Source organism: Lathamus discolor, chromosome 3, assembly GCF_037157495.1.
Source record: "Lathamus discolor isolate bLatDis1 chromosome 3, bLatDis1.hap1, whole genome shotgun sequence".
In the NCBI taxonomy this organism is placed as follows: Eukaryota; Metazoa; Chordata; class Aves; order Psittaciformes; family Psittacidae; genus Lathamus; species Lathamus discolor.
In genome coordinates this window covers 12766465-12790080 of record NC_088886.1, presented here as the reverse complement: position 1 = coordinate 12790080, position 23616 = coordinate 12766465, and the positions used below count along the sequence as shown (strand labels likewise).

Sequence of the window (23616 nt, the reverse complement as noted above, 5' to 3'; positions counted from 1 at the left end):
CATGCAGGCCTTTGGCCAAGATTTATAACCACATCTCTTCTCCAGGTTTATAGTTCCTTGTCACTCTGTTAACTCAAACGAGAGATGTTTACATTGCATAAGTAGCTGGAGTAGTGGATAGTAACCTATCAATTTTCATTACTATTCCCTGGCAAAAGCTCATAGACTGTCTTGCAGGACACTAATACCTAAAGCTCCTGGGGCACAAGACACCCAGGGCTTGCTGTATTTCAGGAAACTGCAGTTCAACAGCTAATAAAACCGCTAGGTCAAGAACTGCGCAGTCAGGTCTCTGTGGAGTCCTGGCATAAGACCAAATTTCTGCTGATAGTAGATCCAGAGGAAAGGATGAGCATGCAGCAAGAGTGGAGGTGAAGGCTCATCTGCAGCAGGCTGCCCTAGCAAGGGGCTGCTTTGCCTGCAGGTCACAGGAGGCAGGTCCCACTGGGGACTGGGTTTCAGTGTGATCTGGCATGACACTGCTGCTGGAGACAGCCATGGAAGCTGCGTCTGGCCTGGGGAGAGGTGTGCAGGGAAAGGCAGATTTCCTGACCGAAATGCACGTGTGCTGCAGCATCCCACTGTGCTGTAACCTCTCCTGACGCCATCCCTCTCTTTCTCTCTGCAGTCCATTGATCCAGGGCAGCAGTTCACCTGGGAGAACTCCAACCTGGAAGTGAATAAACCGAAAAACCGCTATGCAAACGTGATCGCCTATGACCACTCTCGTGTCATCCTGACCTCCATCGATGGTAAGAGTGACTCCAGAGTGGGCACCCCAGCCAACAGCTGAACCTCGCTGTAACAAGGGACCATCTTTTTCTCCGTTCTTAGTCGAGCGGGGACAAACACCATGAAATAATAGCCAGCATCAGTGTGAGCCAATGTGTGTTCTGGCTGGCAAGAAGAGAGGAAGGGCTCTGCAGAGCTTCCCTCGCTTTCCCAGTGTCCTTAGAGCAGCATGCCCTGTGTGGTTGCTTCTTGCTACTGCTGGTGCCAGTGGGGATGTCTGTTTCAGCAGCCTCCCTTCTCACTGCTGGCCCCACTGAGTGACTTCAGCTGCTTTCCTTGGCACAGTGTGGCACATGGTGGTATATGGCACTGTTAGCCCTACCACCCTCTGTCCCAACATAACTGCAGGGCCAGTATCTTCCTCTTGGACTTGGTGTTTGATCCCAAGTTAGTGGCCAGCACTGCAGAGGCTGAGGGTTGCCCCTTCCACTGGTACATGAGGCTCCACACATCCCTTTGCTCCATGCAAAACACATCAGGCCCTGGTGTTCATAGCACTGACCCCCATGACTCCAAGAACCAGCCCCACATCTCTGGAGTCTGGGCCAGTATATGCTTTCAGAGCCTGCTTTGCAGTCACCTTGTACACAGAGGAGCTGAAGCCCAAGTACCAAAGCCCAGGCTCACCCAGTCCCACTGTTTTATAAATCAGCACCCAGATGAGCACACCAGAGCTGAGCCCACCCATGGAGGTTGAGAAAGATGCAGCTACTTCAGTGTACCCCTGCTTGGGGAAGAGACTGGGGCCTTGCTTTGTGTACAGGTGGCCCTGTACTCAGTGAGGCCCTGCCTCACTCAGCATTCTTTTTGTTGGGTGGATGAGTCTTTTCTAATGGTAATGCACCACTCATCCTCTTCCAGAGGAGGGAGGGGTCCAAATGGTCCCTTGCTTCAAGGCCTGTTGAGCAGTAGCAGCTCTGTGAAGGCCTGGCATGCCTGATCATGGGCAAACCCTGTTAGACACTTGCGGGGTGAGCACATGGGGAATCCTTGTTTTCTAGCCTGACTCAGTTGCTATGAGTAGAGTCTGTGTCTTCCTGGGAACCATTCCCAAAGCACCCTGCTGGGTCCCTGCCGACCATGCCAAGGGAGCCAGACGCTGCTTTCCAGCTGCTGCTGTTGCTCCCCCAGAGCCACCAAGCACCTTGCTTCTGCGGGTGTGAGGCTGCTGAGACCTGTAGAAATTCCCCTTGACAGAAGGGTCATGGGGACACCCCCAGTTTTATTTCCTTCCTCTAATGAAATGCAGATGCATGCTCCTTGGGAGACATAGGAGCTTCCTGCTGCTTTCCCTCCCTGCAGCCTGGGCAGCCCATGCTGAGCAGGCTTTGGAAACACAGCCGCAGGCCTCTGTCTGTTTTACTGAATTTATTTTACTAACTGTATGTTTGCATTTTAAAGGCCTTTACAAGAAAGTCCTTTCCTTCATGGTGGAGGCTGAGTGGGAGCTGGAACAGCCTCTGACAACAGGCAGCAAATGAGGGGGATCTCAGTCTAAGGAGGGTTTCAGTGGTGGTGGGAGGAAGGTCTCTGGCTCCTCTGGGGTACTGGTCCCTGCAGGAGGGATGGGAGGACATCCCTGCCTGACATCCCCTACTAACAGGCAAGCTAATGAAGCAGCCTCATTTTAGAAAGGTGCTGTAGGACCATAACAAATTACTGGTGAATTTAAGACAATTATTTCAGTCAATAGCTTAGGGCCAAACGAGCTCCTTAATATTCCTGCCTGTGAATTTTCCTTTGTATGCGGGTGGCAGCTGTCTCTCTGCTTTGGTGCTGCCTTCTTGTTGCATTAATGTGGGAATTACAAAGGATTCTTCCTTGTTCAGGCACCATCCCTGTCCTTTGCAGGATCCCTGGGCAAGATTCTGGCATCACTCTGTACAGGAGACTTGTCAAGAGCCTTGTGAACATGACATGCCTGCAGGGCACAGCAGGGCAATAGGCACAGGGTGGTGTGCTGCCACTGAAGTAACGCTTTGCCCTTTTTGCACAGGAGTCCCAGGCAGTGATTACATCAATGCTAATTACATCGATGGCTATCGGAAGCAGAATGCCTACATCGCCACACAGGGACCTCTGCCGGAAACCCTCAGCGACTTCTGGAGGATGGTGTGGGAACAGAGAACAGCAACTATAGTCATGATGACCAGGCTGGAGGAGAAGTCCAGGGTACAGTGCGTGCTTCCTCTCTTTTCTGGAGCTGACGGTGTGGGCAGGAAAGAGGTATGGGAACCCAGGGAGAGGCAGGTCCACTGATGCTGCAGGCACCCCAGCAACAAGTGCCTTGTAAGCATATCCCCACGGACTGAAAAGGTAGCAAGACCTTCTGTTACTGTGCTGCTCATTAACCCCTGTGTTGCATTCATGTTTCTTCACCAAAAGGGTGGTCAGGCATTGGAACCGGCTGCCCAGGGAAGTGGTGCAATCGCCATCTCTGGAAGTGTTCAGAAATAGTGTAGATGAGGCCCTCAGTGACATGGCTTAGTAGTGGCCTTCACAGTCCTGGGGTGAAGGTTGGACTTGATGATCTTAAAGGTCTTTTCCAACCTAGTTGATTCTGTGATTCTATGCACATGCATCCTTTCCCTGCCCACATCACTCGTGCCAAAGGGAGAAAGGAAAGCTCTGAGATGGAGAGTGTTGACAGTCCCAGAAGCTGAGAAGCTGCAATGGGTAGGTGGTATCAGCAGCATCCTGCAGCTTGACAGGGCCCTGGCATCTCTGGCGATGAAGGCGAATGGCTGATGAGGTCTTGCAATAACAAGAGTAATTTGTGCCTTCTCCAATGACGACATGTATAAATGATCGGCTCATGCTGCCAAGATTAGATATTCTGATGTAATAAATGCAAAGCTGCCTGCAAACCGTGGGGGCAGCATGAGGTGGAGGAAGGAGCAGCTGCAGATGATGCTTGTGGTGTTTCTTGACTGAGGTTCTTACTCAGCCCCTGAAGCAGGAGTTCATAAGCTGTGACCGAAGTGCTTCTGTGCTCAGATGCATCCTTCGGGCAAAGCCTGCCCAAGCAGGAGCCACCTTCAGCCTCTCGTGATTCAGTTTGTTCCTAAAAGTAAAATTTTAGCGGTGAGCATTTGTAGTTGCGGAATATTTTAGTGTTGCCATGCCAACAGCAGGAGAAGGGGCTGTGCACTCAAGCTGTGAAGCACTGGTTATTTTTAGCCCAATAAGCTCATTCTTGAGAAGCAGAAACTGTCAAGTTTGGGTTTAGTTAAAACTTTTGCCTGCATGCTCTCTCTCCCTTTCAAAGCTTTAGCACTGAAATGCTCACAAGGGTGTCCTAACCCACGCTGGCTGGGAGGAAGCAGCTGGAACAACCGATCACCATGGCAAAACAGATCTGCTTTTCCTACATACACAAAAATAGGCTTTGTTATGGGCTTCCCCAGCTCTACAAATGCCCTACAGCCTGCAGGAAAAACAGTATTCCTTGGAGATGAGCTGCCTCTAGAGAGCCAACCCAGCTTTGCACTGTGCTTCCCGCTGTACTGCCCTGCCTGCTCTGTCTGATGTCCACCCTCACCAACCCCATCCCAAACAGGGAGGTCAATTAACCTGACTCTTCCTACAGCTCAGGGCTTGGCACATGGGCTAAGCAAGATCAGAAGCTACTGATCAACTGCTCTCTGCATCTGGGGGTTAAATGGGGACTTCTTTGTGCCTCCACATTTCAGTGATGGAACACGTATTTGAAGTACGAGGAAAAGCCCTTTTAGGTTGCCAAGTAAATTCCTGCCCAGAATTCTGACTCACTTTACTTCCAGGCTGCTTAGTTATGGAAGGCACTCCAAGGTGCGTGTTTCACAAAGATAACGGGTTTCCTTTGACCCCACAGGCACTTGTCTTTGCCTGAGTTGCCTGTGCTGTTGAGCCATGTGTTATCTCCCCCTAGCACACTCCTTGTCATGTCCTCCTGCAGGCAGGCAATTACCTCTTGCAGTAATGGTTCCTGTTCCGAACACGGTGTGTGTGGTCAGGCTTTTGGTGACAGGACAGGCACTGTGAATCCCTGTCATGGGCAAAGGGTGACCAGAGCCCTCACAGAAGCTGCAGGCAGCTGCCTGCCCAGGCGTGCTGCCCAGGGCCTCTAGGCTGACCTGACTGGACCCAGACCTCAGCATTTGCTCCCCACCGCTGCCTGCCCATGCCCTCCTGGCTCTTTGGTGCATCCCCAGCACTAATGAGAAATGGGCAGTTTTGTTAAACACCACAGGACAGGCAGGTTGCGAGGAGAGGCAGTGGGGAAGCCCAGCCACTCCTGAGTCAGAACAGCCCTGCACAGAAAGGGATGTGTTTGCTGGACTCTATAGGTGCCTCAGGGCACTCACTCACAGGAGGGCCCTGGCTGGGAGCTGGGATGTGGACTTGAGGAGATTGCTTTCCCTGTGGTTTTTTTGTTGGCTTCTCCAGCATTTTCCAAGGCAGGATGGCTTTCAGTCTCTTCCTGCTCTGCTTTTCTTTGGTGGTTGCTAGAGCTCATTCAGGAGCACACCTTTTGGGGGACCAAGGAAGATCCCGTTCACTGCCTATTGCTCCCAGCTTTCAGCATGAGTCACTGTTTTACAGTTTACTCCAGAGCATTCAAACCTCATCTGATGCAACCCCTTGGGTCCCTGCACATTGCTGCCTGCTGATGTTCACAATGCTGTGGGACAGCACTGCTCCAGGCAGCCACCCAGCGTCACAGCATTACCCACAGGTGACCTTGCTTGAGAGTCTCCTTGCCCAGGGGTCCAGACAATCCAGGCTTGTCTCTCCAGCCGCAAAGCCTGGGGTGGGCAGCAGGGCCTCATGGTGAGATGCCCAGCTCAGAACAGGCTCTCACACCTTCCTGAGTGAGCTTCCCAAGTTCCTGTCGGCAGTGCTGTCTGTAGATAAGCCAGCCGGGATCAGCAGCAGCTTTGCAGCCCTGTAGGGGTGACACTGCTTTAAAGGGCTCCTGAGCTGCAGGGGGAAAAAAAATCTTTAAAGAGCATCAGCTTTTATGGTCTGCAATTTCAGCTGGCTTGATGGTCCAAATCATCCTCCCTTTTTCATGTTTTCACAAAGCGAGAGGCACATAAAGGATAGAAATGGCTGGATTGTGCAATTTAGCTGCCTTCAAAGCTTTACAATCAGTTTCAGAATCATTTGGTGGCAGTTCAGAAACACACATTGTAGATTAGCTTTCCCAAAGCTGCATGCGTGCCGTGTCCCTGATGGGGGGTGTGTTGCATGAGAGAGGTATTAAATCAGGATTTCTCTTACCCTGGGCTATCCCCAAGAGCCCGGCACGGCGAGGTCTCCCAGAGCAGTAGCAGTGCAGTAGCTTGTTCTGTTCCAGCCCAGAGCACCAAGCAGCCATCCCTGGAGTGTGATCTCCCCTGATGCTTCTTGTCCCCAGGCAGGGATGCAAAGAGGATGGCTCTGAAGGGCTCTGAGGAAGAAAGGCCTGGCAGCCACGTCCTGCTGGATTCCTTTTCCTGGCAGCAATGCCGTCTGCAGCTTGTGAGTGGGGCTGGGAGCAGAGCACAGCTCTCAAGCTGAGGAGAGGTGCCTGGCTGCTCTTGGGCACAGGGCATCAAAGGGGAGGGACAGGAACCACTCAGCAAAGGTGCAGTAAATGACTGTTCAGGACATTACTGTGCTTCTTAAGTTAATGAGTAGCAAACATTGCCAGAAGAAAACATCTCTTATCTGCTTTTACTGCCACAGTGCCTCAGCTTCAGCATAAAATTTACAGAGCTTGAAAATGGGGCATAAACATTATGGGTAAATTTGGCAGAAAATGTGACTGACTCTTATCTGGTCATGAATAAATAATTTTCAATTACCAGCCCAGGCGCTGCTATTATCCCGCACAGGGAACTCCTCTGAAGTTTGTTTTGTGCTCAAGCACACGTGGCCCTGTAGCATGCGTGTGGCAGGAGGACACAGCTCTCCCCCAGCACAGGGAGCTGTGCTGCTCCACTGGAACATCCTTGCAGACCACACCGAGGCCTATACAGCAAGCAGCTGGCTCCTCCAGTATGTGCAGGATGCCATTCTGCCCTCCCCTCACCTCCTTTAGAGAGGGTCACATTATCACTGAGCCAGGCAAGGCAAACTCAGGTGGCTGGAGATGGAGCTGCAGCTGCCGCCTGCTTGTGGATAAGATCAGTTTAGCTGTGAAATAAGGTTTGTGACCTCCAAGCTGTTCACTCTGCAGCTAGTCAGTGCGAAATAACAGCCTGCTCTGTGCTAAGCGAGGAAGAGAAATCTTCTGAGATTTGTTCAGGGCCTGCCATGCTGGGAGCACACATCCAAGGCAGCACAGCAGCCTGAACAGCAGGAGACCACAGGCAGGAGGCAGTGGAGCTGCTCTGGGTGTGCAGGTGCCTGCAGTACGCCATCAGGCAGCCTTGGCTCCAAGCACTTCTGCCGGGACAGCGCTTACTGAGAGCAGATCCTAAAAAAGCAGGGACAGATGCATCCCTTTGACCCCAGGCTGCCACACTCCAGCAGCCAGAGTGCAGGATGAGAGCTCTTCACTTTCACAAGCCCCACCCTGCTTAAAGTGCCTTCAATTAGAAGGCAGAACTTCATTGATTTCTAATTAAGCCTGTTGTTTCCTTTCCCACACGCTCCCCTGTAAACACACTCAGCTAATAATTAAGTTTACTATTCCTTGACAAGCACAGATGATCTTCCATTCACTCCTTTCTCCTAGGGTGGGAAACCATTTTCAGTGCAGTGCACATGGGTGGAAATGAAGTCTTTCTCCTGTCAGTCAGGCACCACAGCTCAGCAGGGCGGGGGAGCTGGGTGCCAGATGAAATAGGGATGCTCAGGGTGCCAATTATATAGGGAGCTCGGGGCTGGGAAGAACAAAACTGGAGGAGTAGTTTGCAAACACTGAGCTGTGAATAGGAGGAGGAGGAGGGCGGCATCGAAGGTGTGTAGGGAGGGATGCACAGGGAGATGAAAGGGTCAGAGGGATGGGACCCTGGGGAGGTTTTAGGGCTCTCTGTCAAGTGGGCTGCAGCAGGAGCTGTGACCAGTAACTCAAAGTGCTATGGCTGCAGATTTGGGAGGAAGAGATAAGGGACCTGCAGAGCAGGGGCTCTCTAGAGAGCAGGAGTGTTCTCGTGGTGGAACAGTGCTGCCAGCAGGAGCAGGCTAGAAGGATGGTTTGGCCACAGTCTGTCTTCTCACAGAGGGAAACCAAGCTGTGACTGTGTCTAAGCTAGTATCTGTGCCTTGCTGTGGAGAGTTTTTGAAATACCTGGGAGATGCAGATTTTCAGGGATGTGCCACCTACCAGAGGGGCAGGTTGGTGTCTCTTGTTGATGCTCAGTGCACTAAAGCTTATGGGAATGCAGAAAGGGTAGCAGGGTCAGCCCTGTGGACACAGCATCCAGGCTGGAGGCCCGGCATGGGCTGTGTCCCATTTTTCACCAGGCTGGATTGCTGCTGGGGGCCTTGCTGGCAGGGGCACCCTGGAGACTATAGATGTTATGGGGAAAGGCAGTGCCTGTTGTTGTATTGTTGTGTACTGTGCTGGACTCAGAGCTCTGTCCTGTCTTAGCTCAGTGCTATGGGTCAAGGACTTTGGGCCGGGACAGCAGGGAGCTAGTGGGGATACAGGCTGCAAACTAATCCAAATGCCCGGCCAGGCCAGCGGCTCTGTGCCGCTATTGGTACTCCAGTCACCAAACCCAGCAGCCAAGCACTGACCCTTTCTCCTCTCCTCTCTCCAGGTAAAGTGTGACCAGTACTGGCCAAGCCGAGGTACAGAAACCTATGGGATGATCCAGGTGACACTGCTGGACACAGTGGAGCTGGCAACCTACACCGTCCGCACTTTTGCACTGTACAAGGTATGGTTTTGGCTGGGCTTTTCCTGCTCCAGGTAATGCAGAGCTGCTCTCCTCTGCTGTAGGGCCCACAAGCAGAGGCTGTGCCTGGCTTGGCCAGGCATGTGACTAGTCCATACATGAGCCATTTTTCACAGCTGGGCTGCAGTGGGACACCAGCTGCAGGTTGTGCATCTGTCCACCACAAGATTTTGGCCAGGACACCTGATGCTCTCCTGTACACATTCCAACCCTGTGATGGGCCCCAGAACGAGGACTGTGCTTGCCTCTGGCGAGTGTACATGTAACAGCTGTCCTCCCATTAGAGGGACAACATGGGAAGCAGTGAATTTTCAGTACTCCTGTCACTAATGATGCAAATGGAGGGGCTGTGCTGACATGTGCTCAAGGCTTTCTCTTCTGCCTGCTGTGTACCTCATTAGTGTTTGGAAATCCCAGGGGCAATGCTAGCAGCAGCATGTCACAGCAGTGCAAACAGGCTTCGGAGCCAGCTGCCTCTGTGCATGACTGAGTCTGGGCCAGAAGCACAGCAGTGTGTGATGGGGAGATGCTCACATCCCAGGAAGGCATCTCGTCCCCAGCAGTCACCCAGCCAGTCCTACTGCATTGCTGTGTTGATCACTCAGCCAAACGTCTGCTCTGCTCTCTGTATCAGCTGGCTTTCCACAGGGCATCTGTGTTTACAGAAGCTTTGCAAGAAGCCTACATTTTGCCTTCAGATTCTCAGTGGCAAAAGCCCAATACATGCACGATCATACACAGCATTACATGCCTGTTGTTACCCAGACAGCTGGGTACCTCATTACCCCATAAATGGGTTCCTGCCTAGGATGAGACTGTTCTCATGCAAAACAATTCCTCTTTGTCTTCAACAGAATGGCTCCAGTGAGAAGCGAGAGCTGCGACAGTTCCAGTTCATGGCTTGGCCCGATCATGGGGTACCGGAATACCCCACCCCAATCCTAGCTTTCCTGCGACGGGTCAAGGCCTGTAACCCACCCGACGCTGGGCCCATGGTTGTTCATTGCAGGTAGGACTGGGTGTTTGCAAAGCTGCATCTGGGCTTGTGTCTTCTGGCTCCAGGAGCTTTAACTAAAAGTGAAGTCTCCTGTTCCTGCTGGGAAGGTTTCGCAGTAGCATCACCTGCACTTGGGCTGGGACAGCAACCAGCAGTGATAATGCAGTGGGAACATCTATATTGCTACTGGTCTGTCTGATTAAACAGCACTGCTGTGTGGAGAGCCTCAAAAAACACTATTTCCTGCAAAACTGCAAGCACCATTTAAAAATGAAGTGATGTGTGCCCAGCATAAGTAGGTGGTGCCTTTCAGAGGCACATCATTGACTGACAGGCATGCAGTAACCTCTGCAAACATTCATACATAATGTTTTCAGCAGAACTCTTTTGCAGGGTAAAAAGGCAGCTCTTTAAGCAAAATGTTAGTCTACTAAGGCTCACCATCTTCTCCAGGCAAGATTTATCTTTACCAGCCGAGTGGGGACTATTACTGAGCAAACCACTCCATCATTGCTGTTCCAGCATGCGCCTTACTAGCAGTGTTTAATTCTCTTCTTTCATGCTCTGTTTCAGATGGGAGTGGGATGTAATTAACACACAAACAAGCTGTATTAAAGCCCTGTTAAGGATCTGACTTGCACCATAAATGAGGAAATGTCTAGCTCCTTATCTCTGCCTGTGTTTACATGTCATGACAGCATGTCTGTTGTTTTCAGGGTGCTCTCAGGGTGAGGAGTTTGGGGATTGCTACTGCCCTTTTAACACACACGGAAAGGCATCCAGTGCTTGAGCAAAAAGCTCAGCATGGACATGCATGACCTCACCTTTCTGCTTTTCTCTCTCAGGCTGGCTGTCCTTGTTTTAGGAAACAGTGACCCAGATTAGAGGACAAACAGGCTTGAAATTATGGGCTTCGATGGTGTTGGGGCCCAGCCTGGACCTGGGATCTTATACCTTCATGCACACGTACGCTGTCACTCTCCTGCCTGTTAACACATTTCTTCTTCCCTTAAGGAGGTGCTGCTAGGCACCGCAGGGACCAGCAGAATGGCACAGTGTTCTTTCTGCTCCATAAGTGAACAGGGAGCAGAGAAGGGCTGAGTAGCCTCCCGCGTTCTCAGTGCCTCTCTCCCTAGCTCCTCCTGCTGTCTCTTGTTTGGGGCTTAGCTCATTAGCCCTCAGTGTGAGGAGCAGCCTTTATTCCCTCTCTGTTCGCTCTAGGTCTGGGTGCTCTCTTAAGCAAGAGCAGAGTTTGCATGGCATCAGTAGGAGATGATCATCTGAGGCCACGTGCTTTGTTCCCACAGTGCCGGTGTGGGCCGAACTGGATGCTTCATTGTCATCGATGCCATGCTGGAGCGGATGAAGCATGAGAAGACCGTGGACATCTATGGCCACGTGACATGCATGCGCTCTCAGCGCAACTACATGGTGCAGACAGAGGACCAGTACATCTTCATCCATGAGGCCTTGCTGGAGGCAGCCACGTGCGGCAATACAGAGGTGCCTGCACGCAACCTCTTTGCTCACATCCAGAAGCTGACCCAGGTGCCACCAGGAGAGAGCGTTACTGCAATGGAGCTGGAATTCAAGGTTGGTAGCAGAGCCCCAGCACCCCCCTTACCTGGCACCCTGTCTCTGCCTACACAGTCCCACCGGGCCGCTCACACAGGGGCTGGGAGAGGAAAGCCATGGATCATTACAGACGGTTATTCTTTTGCGTGTTTCTAAACCAGGTAGGCAGTGATTTAAAATACATTTGAATTATAAAGCTTGTGTCGGCCATGGTCCCCCCTGGATTGGCAGCTGCTGGGGAGGATATAAAAGGCAGATGGATGCGCAGTTCTCAGCAGCACGTTCTGCTCTAGGTTCACTGTGCGGCAGGAGATGCATCTGAAATCAGATGCAGATCGTGTTAGTGATAATTGATGTTACTGTGAACAACTTGTCTGGAAATGGCTCCAATTTAAATATGTGAGACGTTTCTAGTCTCATTTCTGCAATGGTGAACTTTTTTATCTTTTAACCACCTCAACACCAAGCCTCAGTGTCTAAAATTGGTGAAGGCAGTGTTTTAAGGCACACTGGTTTTGGGAATCCAAGCCCACATTTTGCTGTCTGTATCTGCGAATGCCAAATGAAGATATTTATTACAGCCTTGGAGATGGAAGTGAGCTTGGGTAAGCACCCATATTCTCAGATTAGGTGCATTAGTCCAGTGAACTCATGCAGGGGAATATAGCTCATGCAGAGAGGCAGCAGACCGTGCAGGCTGTGAAATGAACTGCAGCAATACTGCTTCACCCTGGGGATTCCTTCCAAGTGACAAAGGAGCAGGAGAGGTAAAATACTGGCTCTCTGTGTAAACTGGGAACAACTGAGCAGCTCTGTCCTGTGGTTGCCAAAGCCGCCAGTGTCCTAGGCTTCAGACCGTAGAACAGGCTGAATTAGTATCTCATGGTGACACCTGCCCTGAGAAACCCCTCAAGAGAGCCATAGAATTAGGCTCAACTCTAGCAAATCTCTTACAAGAAAAGCAAAAATTTGTGGATTCTCCAAGGGCCTCTTTAGAACAGTAATAAAATTTGCCCCTCTCTGCACCCTGGCAGTGTCCATTGCATGGAAAACCCGGGGGAGCAGGATAAGGGAGGGCCTCACATGGCTGCATCACTCTCTGGGAGCAGCCCTGTCCTTTTGCAGGAGCCACTGCCACACATAGAAGAAGAGTATCTCTGGAGATGCTGGAGAGAATCTTTTGGAGAAGGGGATGGGCCAAGAGTGGGGACTTCTGTTTGAATGTCTCTGCCAATAGATCTTAGTAACACATTTATCATGACTCCAGTTTACAGGCCTCAAAGAGAACCGTAAAATGTCTCACAGTAGCCCAAAATAGATCTTCTTTACCTAAAACTGTCACAGTTCTCACATTTTTCGTGTGTTCTTCTGGGGTGAGAAGTAAATAGCAAGACATTGTTGGAAGATGGAAAGCTTTCCTTCCCTGATGCCACCAGGCATGTGTCTTTGGTTCAGTGAGGTACAATGCTTCATGTCCTGGTCCTTTGTGAGTGAGAGAGCTGCTGTGGGTCTCCAGTCTGCTATGTGTGGCTTTGGGGTTGTGCCAGCAGGTCAGTGCAGGTGGTTGCCCTGCTGTCCCCTACAGCCATGCACCAAAAGCCAGCAGTGAAGCCATGGCATGCCTAGATGTGCATTGCCATGGCAGAGGGGCCATCACAGTCCTGAAAACCAGACTGATCACTGGGAAATAGAGCAGTCGGATGTAGCCTCCTCATAATGTGGTGCCAGAGTCCTTCATCTGGTTTGGAAAGACTTGTTCCCAGTAGTTGTCCTTCAGTCAGAGGAGGCAAGGTGGCTGCATGCCCAGAGGGACTCCTGTGTGCTCTGCTGCCAGGGTCCCATTTTCCCCTGCTGTATTCCCAGCAGGCGTCTGACGTGTTTCCTCCTCTTCCAGCTGCTGGCCAACTCTAAAGCACATACCTCACGTTTCATCAGTGCCAACCTCCCATGCAACAAATTCAAGAACCGCCTTGTGAACATCATGCCGTACGAGCTGACGAGAGTCTGTCTGCAGCCCATCCGGGGTGTCGAGGGCTCTGATTACATCAATGCCAGCTTCATCGATGGGTACAGGTAAGGGCTACCCTGAGGTGCCTGTACCAGCCTGTCCTGCCTGCTTGGGATCTGTGGCAGAGCTGCCTTCTCCTCTTTCCCAAGGATTGGTCCTGGTTGCCTTGAGGTTGGTTGGGGATCACTTTGTTGTATTTTTCTGTTTCCCTCAGACTTCTCACAAACACTGCAGTGCGTGTAGTTACAGTACGTAAAGACTGCTAGTGAGTGAGTGCTGCCAGCCTGGCTGGTATTGCTGTAGACAGATGCCTGCATGGCTTGGGTGGGAGGCTGTGCTGGCTCCTGCCAAGGTTTATAGGATCTTCTGGTAGGCATCCCTTGGCATGTGTCTTATATGTGCAGCATCTAAAACAAACCTGCCCCCCCTCACTAACTGTAGCAACCAGAGGTAGAAGTGGATTGCATGACTGATCCAGGCAGCAGCCCAAGACTCGCTGTCCCATACCTTGATTTTGGGGGTCTGTGGATTCTCAGGCAGGGCTGGTGCTGGACACTGGGGAGCTTGTCACTGGGTTCTGCTGCCCAGGATAGCTTTTAGAAAGCACAAATTAAGATCTAGTGGGACAATAATAATAACATTTTCTGTATCTAGCTGGCATCACATTCTCAGCTGCTAAGGAGAATGTTCTTCTCTTTAAGGGGAGAACGCAGGGAAACAGCCCAGTGGCCACATCTGCTTCCCAGCCAACTCCAAAACAGTAATCCAGACCAAATCCCAATGATGCACATACAAGGCTTGTTCCTGTCACCGATCTGCGCACCATTGCAGTAGAGTCACCCAGTGCAGGAGCAGGGGATACAACAATGGATGTAGCACAATCCACCTCCAGCTTGGCTGTGCCCAAACGTTTCTTACGGGCTGATGACCTTGCAGGAGCAACAGGCACTGCCAAAGGGACCAGATGTAGGTGCAGCCAGGCCAGCGGCTCTGTGCATCTGTTGGTGCTCCAGTCACCAAATGCAGGAAGAGGTTCCAGGGGGAAGGGGTACATGGAGGGAAGAGTGGGCAGGGAGCAGAAGGGGAGCAACCCTGGGAGCATCCCAACACAGCAAAGCTGCAGTGAGCCAGGGTGGGACAGAGTAATGAGGAAGGAGGAAGGATCTGTAAGAAAGCTGTCACAGAGCAGCCTCTGCTCCCCCTGGCCTGTGTGGCTCTGAGCCATCCAGCACTGCAGCATTACTGTGGCCGCCTGCCCTCATGCCTACCCTGGCAGCCCTGTGTGTGACAGGCAGACTGCAGCCGCCGCATCCTGGCTCCACAGGCACAGACTAAGAGCGATCCTGGTTTTGCTGCTTGCTGATGCTCCAGAGGGAGGGCTGCCAGCACGGCAGGTGGTACCATTTCATTCGCTACCTACCCCATTCCTGAAGAGCGCTGTTATCTCTTCCCATTCTTTCCTTTGAACCAAGTAATCGTCTCAGTATTATCTAAAGAGATCAGTTGGCCCAAGGTCATATCACTGAATCTGCATCCTTACTACCTCTTCTGTTTCATTCTGCACCCCTACTCCCTGTTTTTTATGGTGTCTTATAAATCCACCTTGAAGCAGCTCCTCTCTTCATCCTGCACGTTACAGCGGTCCTGCAGCACGTTCATTAATTTTTAGCACCCGTGGAGAGATGGAGTGCTGGATGGGAGGATGCTGCCCCTCATCCCGCGGGCTCCAGCGCCTCGCTGTGGTGAAGCGAGACCATGTCATAGAATCACAGAATGGTTCGGGTTGGAAGGAATCTTAACGCTCATTTAGTTCCAACCCCCTGCCATGGGCAGGGACACCTTCCACTAGAGCAGGTTGCTCCAAGCCCCGTCCAACCTTACCTTGAACACTGCCAGGGAGGGGGCAGCAACAGCTTCTCTGGGCAACCTGTGCCAGCGCCTCAGCACCCTCATAGTGAAGGATTTCCTCATAATGTCCAATTGAAATCTCCCTTCTGTCAGGTTAAAGCTATTCCCCATTGCCCTGTCACTACATGTCCTCGTGAAAAGTCCCTCTCCAGATTTCTTGTAGGCTGCCTTTAGGTATTGGAAGACTGTTATAAGGTCTCTCCTGAGCCTTTTCTTCTCCAGGCCGAACAAGCCCAGCTCTCTCAGCCTGTCTCCACTGCCTGTGTGGCACCATACCTATCATGTCCCTCACAGGCAGCACCAGTGTGCCAGGCTGGGCACTCAGCAAGCCAAAGAACCAACATGGCAGAGCCAGCCCTTCTCAAAGGCCAAAGCACTAAGGGTGCTTTCTTGAGTATGGGGGCCAGGGGCTGGTCAAGCTCTCTTTCACACGGGACATTCTGAGAGGTGCTCTTGTTCATAGTGAAACCAGGGACAAATTTTCAAGCTCCAGAAATGTTGGCAAAACAGTTTTAATGTTTTCCACACTGCTGGAATTGCTTCCAGTTATTAGCAGGTGTGCAGGATCCAAGTGACAGGATGCAGTTGCTCTGTGTCTTTCAATGCAATTGGAGGGACAGGGGTGCTGAAAAGAGTGAAAGTGCAGGAACCCAGGGGTGCTGCTGGGATCATCCATAAGCACAGCCCCTCCTTCCAGCCTGGATGGGTGCTGAGAAGGCTTTCAGTGCAGTAGCGCTGGGGACAAGCAGCTGGGGACACTGTCAGCCCAGCAAAGACTAGGAGCCTTTCTGGATCCTGCACTTGGTGGTGCTCACTGCATTTGTGGGGAGAAAACATGTACTGGGCAGGCTCATCCCTCCCCCAGAGTCCATGGCTAGTCCGAAACCTTCCTTCTGCAGCTGCGTTGTCAGCCCTGCTCCCTGCTGCACAAGGCTCCTGCTTCCAGCCCCCAGGAGAGCTGGCCTGAGCACCACTGTGTTTGTTGCAGGCAGCAGAAGGCCTACATCGCCACGCAGGGACCACTGGCTGAGACCACGGAAGATTTCTGGCGGATGCTCTGGGAGCACAACTCCACCATCGTGGTGATGTTGACAAAGCTGCGTGAGATGGGCAGGGTATGAATCCCAATTTGGGGAGAAGGGGGCTGTGTGCTGCTGTCTGTGGGCACCTCGGCTCACCCCAGTCAGTCCCGAGCATGAGGTGCTCTGGGACAGCCTCCTGCTGGGGTGTCCTGTGCCTGACCCTGTGGCCCCACAGCCACAAATGCTCCTAGGGGTGAGAGGGAGGAGCAGCAGCTTGTCGGTCCTAATGTCTTACCATGCTCCTCATCTACAGGAGAAGTGCCACCAGTACTGGCCTGCAGAGCGCTCTGCCCGGTACCAGTACTTTGTGGTGGACCCGATGGCAGAGTACAACATGCCACAGTACATCCTACGGGAGTTCAAGGTGACGGATGCCAGGGTGAGTGCAACTGCTGGCTCCAGTTGGCAAAGGGAGTGTGCAGCAGCTCCTGCAGGAACTGGAAGACAAGGTGCTGCCTTGCACTGCAGGCAGAAAGGGCTTCTGCCCCCCACCTGCTGCTCCCCTCACCATAAGTTCCTTCCTTGAGAGCTGTGTCAGCCCTGGTGAGCAGCTCAGGGATCCCTACCAGCACCAAACCCCACCTTGCCTGTGCACTTAGGCAAGCATTTAACATGGGCTCCCCTGCACCTGGAGTCTCTGTGTGCAGCATCTGAGTGGGTGCAGGACCCCTGTGTGACAGTAAATGTGGTCCTAGGGTGGAGCTGAACCCCAAACAGGACCAGGGCACTGACCCCACAGGGACCCAAAGCCCTGCTCAGCTCAGCCACCCTGGGGTGAACATGGGAGAGCAGAGGCAGGCCCCAGGCTCTCAGCAGAAGATCTGCCTGGGCTCCTCCGTGTCCTGTGCACCTTCTCACCTGGCCTGGGCCAGGGGATCTAAGAGCAGGTCAGCAGCACCAGTGCTGAGGGGAGCAAGATCAGCCCCTCACCCACGGTTCTCATCTTAACACCCCTGTGCCCACAGGACGGCCAGTCACGGACCATCCGCCAGTTCCAGTTCACAGACTGGCCGGAGCAGGGAGTGCCAAAGACAGGAGAGGGCTTCATCGATTTCATTGGGCAGGTGCACAAGACCAAGGAGCAGTTCGGTCAGGACGGGCCCATCACGGTGCACTGCAGGTGAGTGGGGGCAGATCAGCCCTCAAGAGATGAGCCCTACCTCACTGACCCTGGCAGCAGCCAGCTTCCTGCACTTGGTGCCCCTCCTGCACACCACTGGCAAGAGGCAGGCAGGGGACAAGGAGGCAGCAACATCCGTGGGTGCCATTGGCCATTTGTAGCTCCTTGGAAGACTCCTTGAGCAGGGCAGGGCGCTACAGCAGCTTGGCCCAGAGGCAAGGCAGAATTGGTAGGCCCCATAGGGCTCGGGGCACTTCAGGCTGGCAGTGTCCCTGTAGCCTCTCCTAGTTCTGTTGAACAGGTCACTCTGCTCCATGAGCTGGGCCCACTTGCACCACTGCTAGATAGTGCAAGCAGAGCCTCACTGGGGTGGCAGGTCTCTAATGGCACCTCTTGCTCCCTCTGCACAGCGCTGGAGTGGGGCGCACAGGCGTGTTCATCACGCTCAGCATCGTGCTGGAGAGGATGCGCTACGAGGGGGTGGTGGACATGTTCCAGACGGTGAAGACCTTGCGGACGCAGCGGCCAGCCATGGTGCAGACAGAGGTGAGCATGCCATCCTCCCTGGGGCGGTGGGAGAACTGTAGGAGAAGGGAGGGGAGCCGATACCTCTGGATGTTGAACCTGCTGCCCGCTGTCACTGCGTTCCCACTTCTCATGTTTCCCCCCTTGCTGCCTTGCAGGACCAGTACCAGCTGTGCTACAGAGCGGCACTGGAGTATCTCGGCAGCTTTGACCACTATGCAACGTAACTAGTGCTTTCCTCCAGTCGCGGTGGGGATGTCTAGGAGTGGAGATGGGTCCCTCTGAGCCAGAGCTGCCCATTCCTCAGTCCTTCTGTACAGAGGGAGGTGCTGCCCAGGCAGCAGACCTCCACACCAACCAGTTTTGACCACGGCATTTAGGAACTTCGCCCCAGCGCCAAACGAGGGAATCCGACTCCAAAAGCATTTCCAGTCTCTGGCTGAATTTCTGCTCATGTGCATCTCTCGCCCTCTCTCACGCCGACTGCATTTCACAGCAAGGCTTTAGGTGGGTGGAATGGGGTCTTTTTTTTAAACATGTAAAATAGTTACTAGTGGTTTTTATAATCTCCTCTCTCTTTATTTTTTATTGTTTGCAAGTCTTAATGTTTTGCCCAGGCAGAACTGGACCCGCCAGACCCTTGGGAGTTGGGCTTTTGGGGTTTTGTTCTTTTTATTTCCTTTTGCTTTTACATTTTTTTACTGCCCTGTGTTTATTTCAACCCGGTCACTGCTGGTTCTGCCCATTTTAGTGCAGCTTCCTTGGTAATTCGCAGCAGCTGGCTTGTGGTTCCTGCCCGGCTCCATTCCCCATAGGCTGCTTTTTAATCCTCTGTAGAATATTAAATTTCATGGAACTGGACCTAAGCTACCAATTATTTTTTTAGCCTTTCCCCTCCCCCCATTATTTCCTGAGTAGGTTTGGGTTTGGGAGGGCATCTGGGGTCACCGGACAAGTGGTCCCCTTTGTCAGCTGGCAACCGTTCAGTGCTATTCCGATGCGTGTTAAACCAATCCAGTGACCGTGTGTATTGGCAGAGCCCGATATGACGTGAGTTGTCGTCGCCTTGTTTGTGAGAGACCCGAAATCCCGGGCTCTGGGCTTCGGAGTCTCTTTTCTGTGTGTTTCACTGGGAAGGGGGCAGGAGAAGGGAGTGGGTCCCACACTTCCCCGGGAAGGGGCTGGACAGAGCGAGACACGGCCCCTTTTGTTCATCCCCCGGTTCCGTGTGTGCAAGCGCCATTCTGTCACCTCTCACCAGTGACGTGCATCAAAAGCATTTTCAATTCAAGGAGCACAAGCCCAGCCACCCTCAGAGCAGAGCCGGGCCGGCTCTCGTTGGAAAGCAGGGTACTGCAGGGAAGGGGAGGGGAGTACACATGGCTTCAGAGGTCGGGTGTATCTGTAATTTCTGCTATCCTGCAAATGTTAAAAGTCACTAGGATATTGTACTTTCCGCTACTTCAGGACGTTCTAATGAACCAATGTGGCAAGACTACTGGACTTAATTTAATGGTACTATATATTAATACTCCTTATTATATCACGCTTGCACTAAAGACAGGGAGTGAGCAGCCCTCTTTCGAGTGCATTGAGTTATGAATAAAGGTGGTGGAAGGGTATCTAATTGTATTATCACATGTATTCCGAATGTTAAGAAATCCAAGCTACGTTGAAATCAGCAATCCAGGGTTGGTAACGTTGGAGGACACATTCATTTTTACCTTGTGGATGCATAGTGCTGTAGGGGTCACTGTTGTATACAGTCTGTTTTCTATTTGTTAATAAAAAAAAATCTACAGCATCATTGCATAATTCTTGATGTTAATAAATTTGAATAATTGGGTTTCATACAAGCTGGCTTTGCTGTCTGTTTCTTCAGTAACAAGCAGAGGCCATAGGGTCCCTCAGTGATGGGCTTGCTCCTCAGCCTCTTGCCACCAAAGACCTTCCCAATGGACACATCCCAGCCATGAGTACCCCACACTTTCCTCAGGGACCCTGTGCCAGCAGGGAGCTCAGAGATCCCCTGTGACAGCCCCATGTGTGCTTAGCTCCTGCCCACCTGCAGCTGTACCTGGGTGTGCTGAGGGTCCCTGGCATCTCTGGGAATGGCTCCTGCCATCTCTTTGCAGACATGGACCCCTCTGGGTACCCTCCTTTTTCCCAAGGATGGATTATTCTCCACATGAAGAAGCCAGTGGCCACTTTGTCCAGGCCATGCTGCGCACAAGGTGTCCCAGTGATGGCTGGGATCTGACACCTTCTCTACCTGCTTTAGTGCCAGTTACTAATCCCCAGAAGACCCCAGGATGTAGCAGGATGCAGCCCTGGGGTGATGCTGAGCTTTGCTGGAAGCACGCTTACCTGCACCCCCCTTTCTTGCCAGCATGCTGGCTGCAGGACCAGGCTGGACTGTGCTTATGGGTTTGCAGGAGGGAGGTCAGTGGTGGTGGGCATGGTGACGATACCAGCCCTGGATGAGGCTGATGCGTTGCTGGCCTCGCAGCATGCTGCAGTGATGCTGCTCTGCAGCACTGATCACACTTATGTATGCAAAGTCACTGCTCAGCAGTAAAACCATTGCCTGGCTCTCACCTGCAGAGCAGCACCCAAGTTCATTCAGGTGTGAAGCCCCTGCCTGGGCTGTGCCCTCTCCATGGGCAGGCAGCCCCAGCCCTGCCTGCATGTGAACCCCCAGTCAGTGCCGGCTCCTTGAGAGCAGCACCTGCCAACACCACCGGCGTGCAAGGGAAAGGCCAGTGCAAGAAGCACAACCACATGTGCGTGTGCGGCCTGTCCATGCTTCCTGAGGAAGCCAAACCTGCCAGCACGTGCACAATGGGTGGGAGCATGTGGCAGACGGGCTGATCAGCTCCTCCTCAGCATGGCTGTGGGCACCTTCCTGCTGACTCCTGCTGACTTTGCTGGAGTGCAGCCACACGTAGCGTTTCCTGCCATGCCAGACCAGCACCTGAGCTGGTGCCAGATGCAAAACAGTGTGGCTGGCTCCTACCGCGGTGCTATGCCCCTGGGGTGACCTGCAGGGATACAGATCCAAGGGCAAAGCAAGCTCCTGCCCTTGCAAGGCAGCATACGTGTGCAGGTGTGTATGTGTGTGCACATGCACGTGCCAGCAGTGCTGGCATCAGGGTGCTTTGCTTTGCACTGCTGCCAGGGCCCAGGGTGGCAGAGCCAAGTGAGCACCTGCTCATACATGGGTGTGCATGGGGAGGAAGAACGCTGTGCCCACCATCGCACTGCAGGAAACTGTCCAGCGAGCACTTGCCTGCACTGCAATGCTTTAACTGTGCCACTGAACCTCAGCTGGTGACAGTGCTTCTGCCACATGGCACTTGAGTGGCACATCGCCACTCACTGAGCACTCACCAGGCACTGCCACAGCATGAACCTGTAGTCCGTGGGTGGCTCTGAATACAGCAGTTTGCTCTCGCTGGAACAAGCAGCTGACAGAACAGTTGTACATGTGCACAAGCACACGTGCATGTTCCTTCCTCTTGCCCAAGAGCGCTTGGGGGCTTCCCTCCCATCTGATACCTCGTTCTTAGCCCAAACCCTTTACAACTGACCCCGGGAAGATCCAAGGGAGGAAACACTCCCATTACACTGCCTCTGTAGGTTCTGCTCTGCCGGCCACGTGTATAGCACAGAGCAACCTTTGGGGGGGGGTCAGTGAGCTTGCCTATGGGCCAAGGAGAAATGGGAGGAGGCAGGGAGAGAAAGAGCAAGCATCTCAGCATGGATCACACCGGGAATAACGTTACAAAGCCCGGCCCTCTGCAGCAAGACTGTTGTTGGGTAGACGCCATTGTGGAGTAAAGCCACACAGGTGAAGCCCTGTCCTGGCCTCGAGGGCCAAGAAAGGTTCAGCACACAGAGAGGCCAGGAGGCTCCTGCAGTGTGAGGAGGTGCCACCTTGGCAAGGGGACAGGAGCCCAGAGGACAGCCAGTTCAGAGGTGCCTGCTGCTGTTGAGGGCAGTCCCACTCCCCAGACAGCTTGCACAAAGCCAGCATTGCTCTGACAGAGATGGAGTCATAATGCTCTAAAAGTACTTATTTTTTAACATGTTTCCCTTTATCTCTGCGTATCTCACAAAATAAAAGGGGAACAAAAAAAGGCTAACCACATACAGTGACAAACAGGGATGATAACCCAGTCTGCCCACAGAGTCAGCACTGTGGCTCATGCCATGCTCCAGTGCAGTACCTGGTCCATGCTCAGCTTTCCCCAGCCAGAAAGGACTTATCTCAGCTGGCATCTTTTCCCCCATGGTCTTTGGTATCAGTTTGAGACTCCTCCCTCCCTCTGGTATCAGCCAGGCCTTTCAGTGCCACACTGCTCCAGGGCAGAAGGGAATGGTCCCGAGCAGCATTTGGCCTCTCTCCTTTTGAGTCTCTCTGACAGACCAACCGTATTCACACTGAGCAGTGGAGCTGGGCAGTCACTGCTGGCTTTTTATTTCCTAGTGATTTTTTTCCATTCCCCGATGTACCAGGTAGCCTTAATGCAGCCTGGAATAAACAGCTCTGCAAAGGGCACAGTTTGGCAGGTGGGACAGCAGCTAAATGGCAGCTAGTCAAAGGTGGATTCCGGGGCACTGAGGTGCTCTTCTGCTCTTTCTATTTTCATGTTTTAAATCCAATCCATTGATACCTGCAGCAAGAGAGCTGTGCAAGCCCTGCCTAGGCTTGGGTTGCCTCCTAGTGATGCAAAATGATAGGAATATAGAATGGTTTGGGTAGGAAGGGACCTTTAAAGATCCTCTAGTCCAAATAACATCCTGCCCAAGCACTTGCCCTTTGGGATTCCATTACCTTAAATTTTGTTTTTCAAGGGAAAAAAAAAAAGTTATTAAATAAGGAAAAGAAACAGCTGCACCCCTGAGCAAATCTGAGCTTACAGTAGCTTGGCAGCTCCTTCCCCCACAGTCCTGGTATTTCTTGTTCCCAGCAACATTTGCCATTTAATTTGTAAATTTTCCCAGTTAAGAGTGATTTTTTTTTCCCCCTTTTCTGCCTGTTCTGACCTGGTTCATTTCTGAGAGCAGGGCAAATTCTGATCCCTCTAATTAAAAGCTCATTGTTGCCCTTTTGCTGGTTTTAATAAGTAATCTCAGTCCACCGTGACAACTGTATATTCAGCAAGCTTTCCTGCCTATGTGTTTCTGCTCATGGCAACGTTTTACTGCTCGTCATCATAAAAAGACCAGCTCGTGCCCCATGATATTTGAAAGTTGGTCTTTCTTGACTAATGGGAAGCAAGTGCAGCTGGAGGCCACCAGAAAGGCCAGAAATGCAGAGTTAATCTCAAAACCCTTGCCTCACAGTTATCCGTGTTGGTACCTCCATCTGCAGGAGGCTGTGTTTTGCCTTGCTGTGATTTTAATTCACTTTTGGGTCTGGTCCTTATACCTGGCAATTCAGACTCCGAGCAGGTCAGCGAGGCAGCAGACCACAGAAAATCTCTGTTGGAGGGTTGGTAAGACTCTCGGGACTGCTGAAAGTCATGCCCATAGCATGACACCAACGGAAATCATAGCATCAAAGAATTAGCTAGGTTGGAAAAGACCTTTAAGATCATTAAATCCGACCATTACCCCAGGACTGCCAAGTCCAGCACTAAACCATGTTACTAAAGGCCTTGTCTACATAGTCTTTTGAACACTTCCAAGGACAGTGACTCCACCACTGCCCTGGGCAGCCTGTTCCAATG

General features: G+C 52.3%; 1 protein-coding gene across 5 annotated transcripts in view; it reads left to right on the top strand.

Moving 5' to 3' along the window:
* Window positions 1-19737, top strand: part of PTPRF (protein tyrosine phosphatase receptor type F) — a 394296-nt gene extending 374559 nt beyond the window's left edge. For all 5 annotated transcript variants that reach the window (XM_065673567.1, XM_065673566.1, XM_065673568.1 and 2 more), the window contains 11 exons: window positions 629-752; window positions 2789-2964; window positions 8529-8648; window positions 9521-9675; window positions 10971-11256; window positions 13133-13311; window positions 16143-16269; window positions 16490-16615; window positions 17202-17356; window positions 17767-17902; window positions 18040-19737. In XM_065673567.1, the coding sequence (XP_065529639.1) occupies window positions 629-752; window positions 2789-2964; window positions 8529-8648; window positions 9521-9675; window positions 10971-11256; window positions 13133-13311; window positions 16143-16269; window positions 16490-16615; window positions 17202-17356; window positions 17767-17902; window positions 18040-18108 (1653 nt within the window). In that variant the 3' untranslated portion in view covers window positions 18109-19737. The remainder of the gene's footprint in view (window positions 1-628; window positions 753-2788; window positions 2965-8528; window positions 8649-9520; window positions 9676-10970; window positions 11257-13132; window positions 13312-16142; window positions 16270-16489; window positions 16616-17201; window positions 17357-17766; window positions 17903-18039) is intronic.
* The last annotated feature ends 3879 nt before the right edge of the window (window positions 19738-23616 follow it).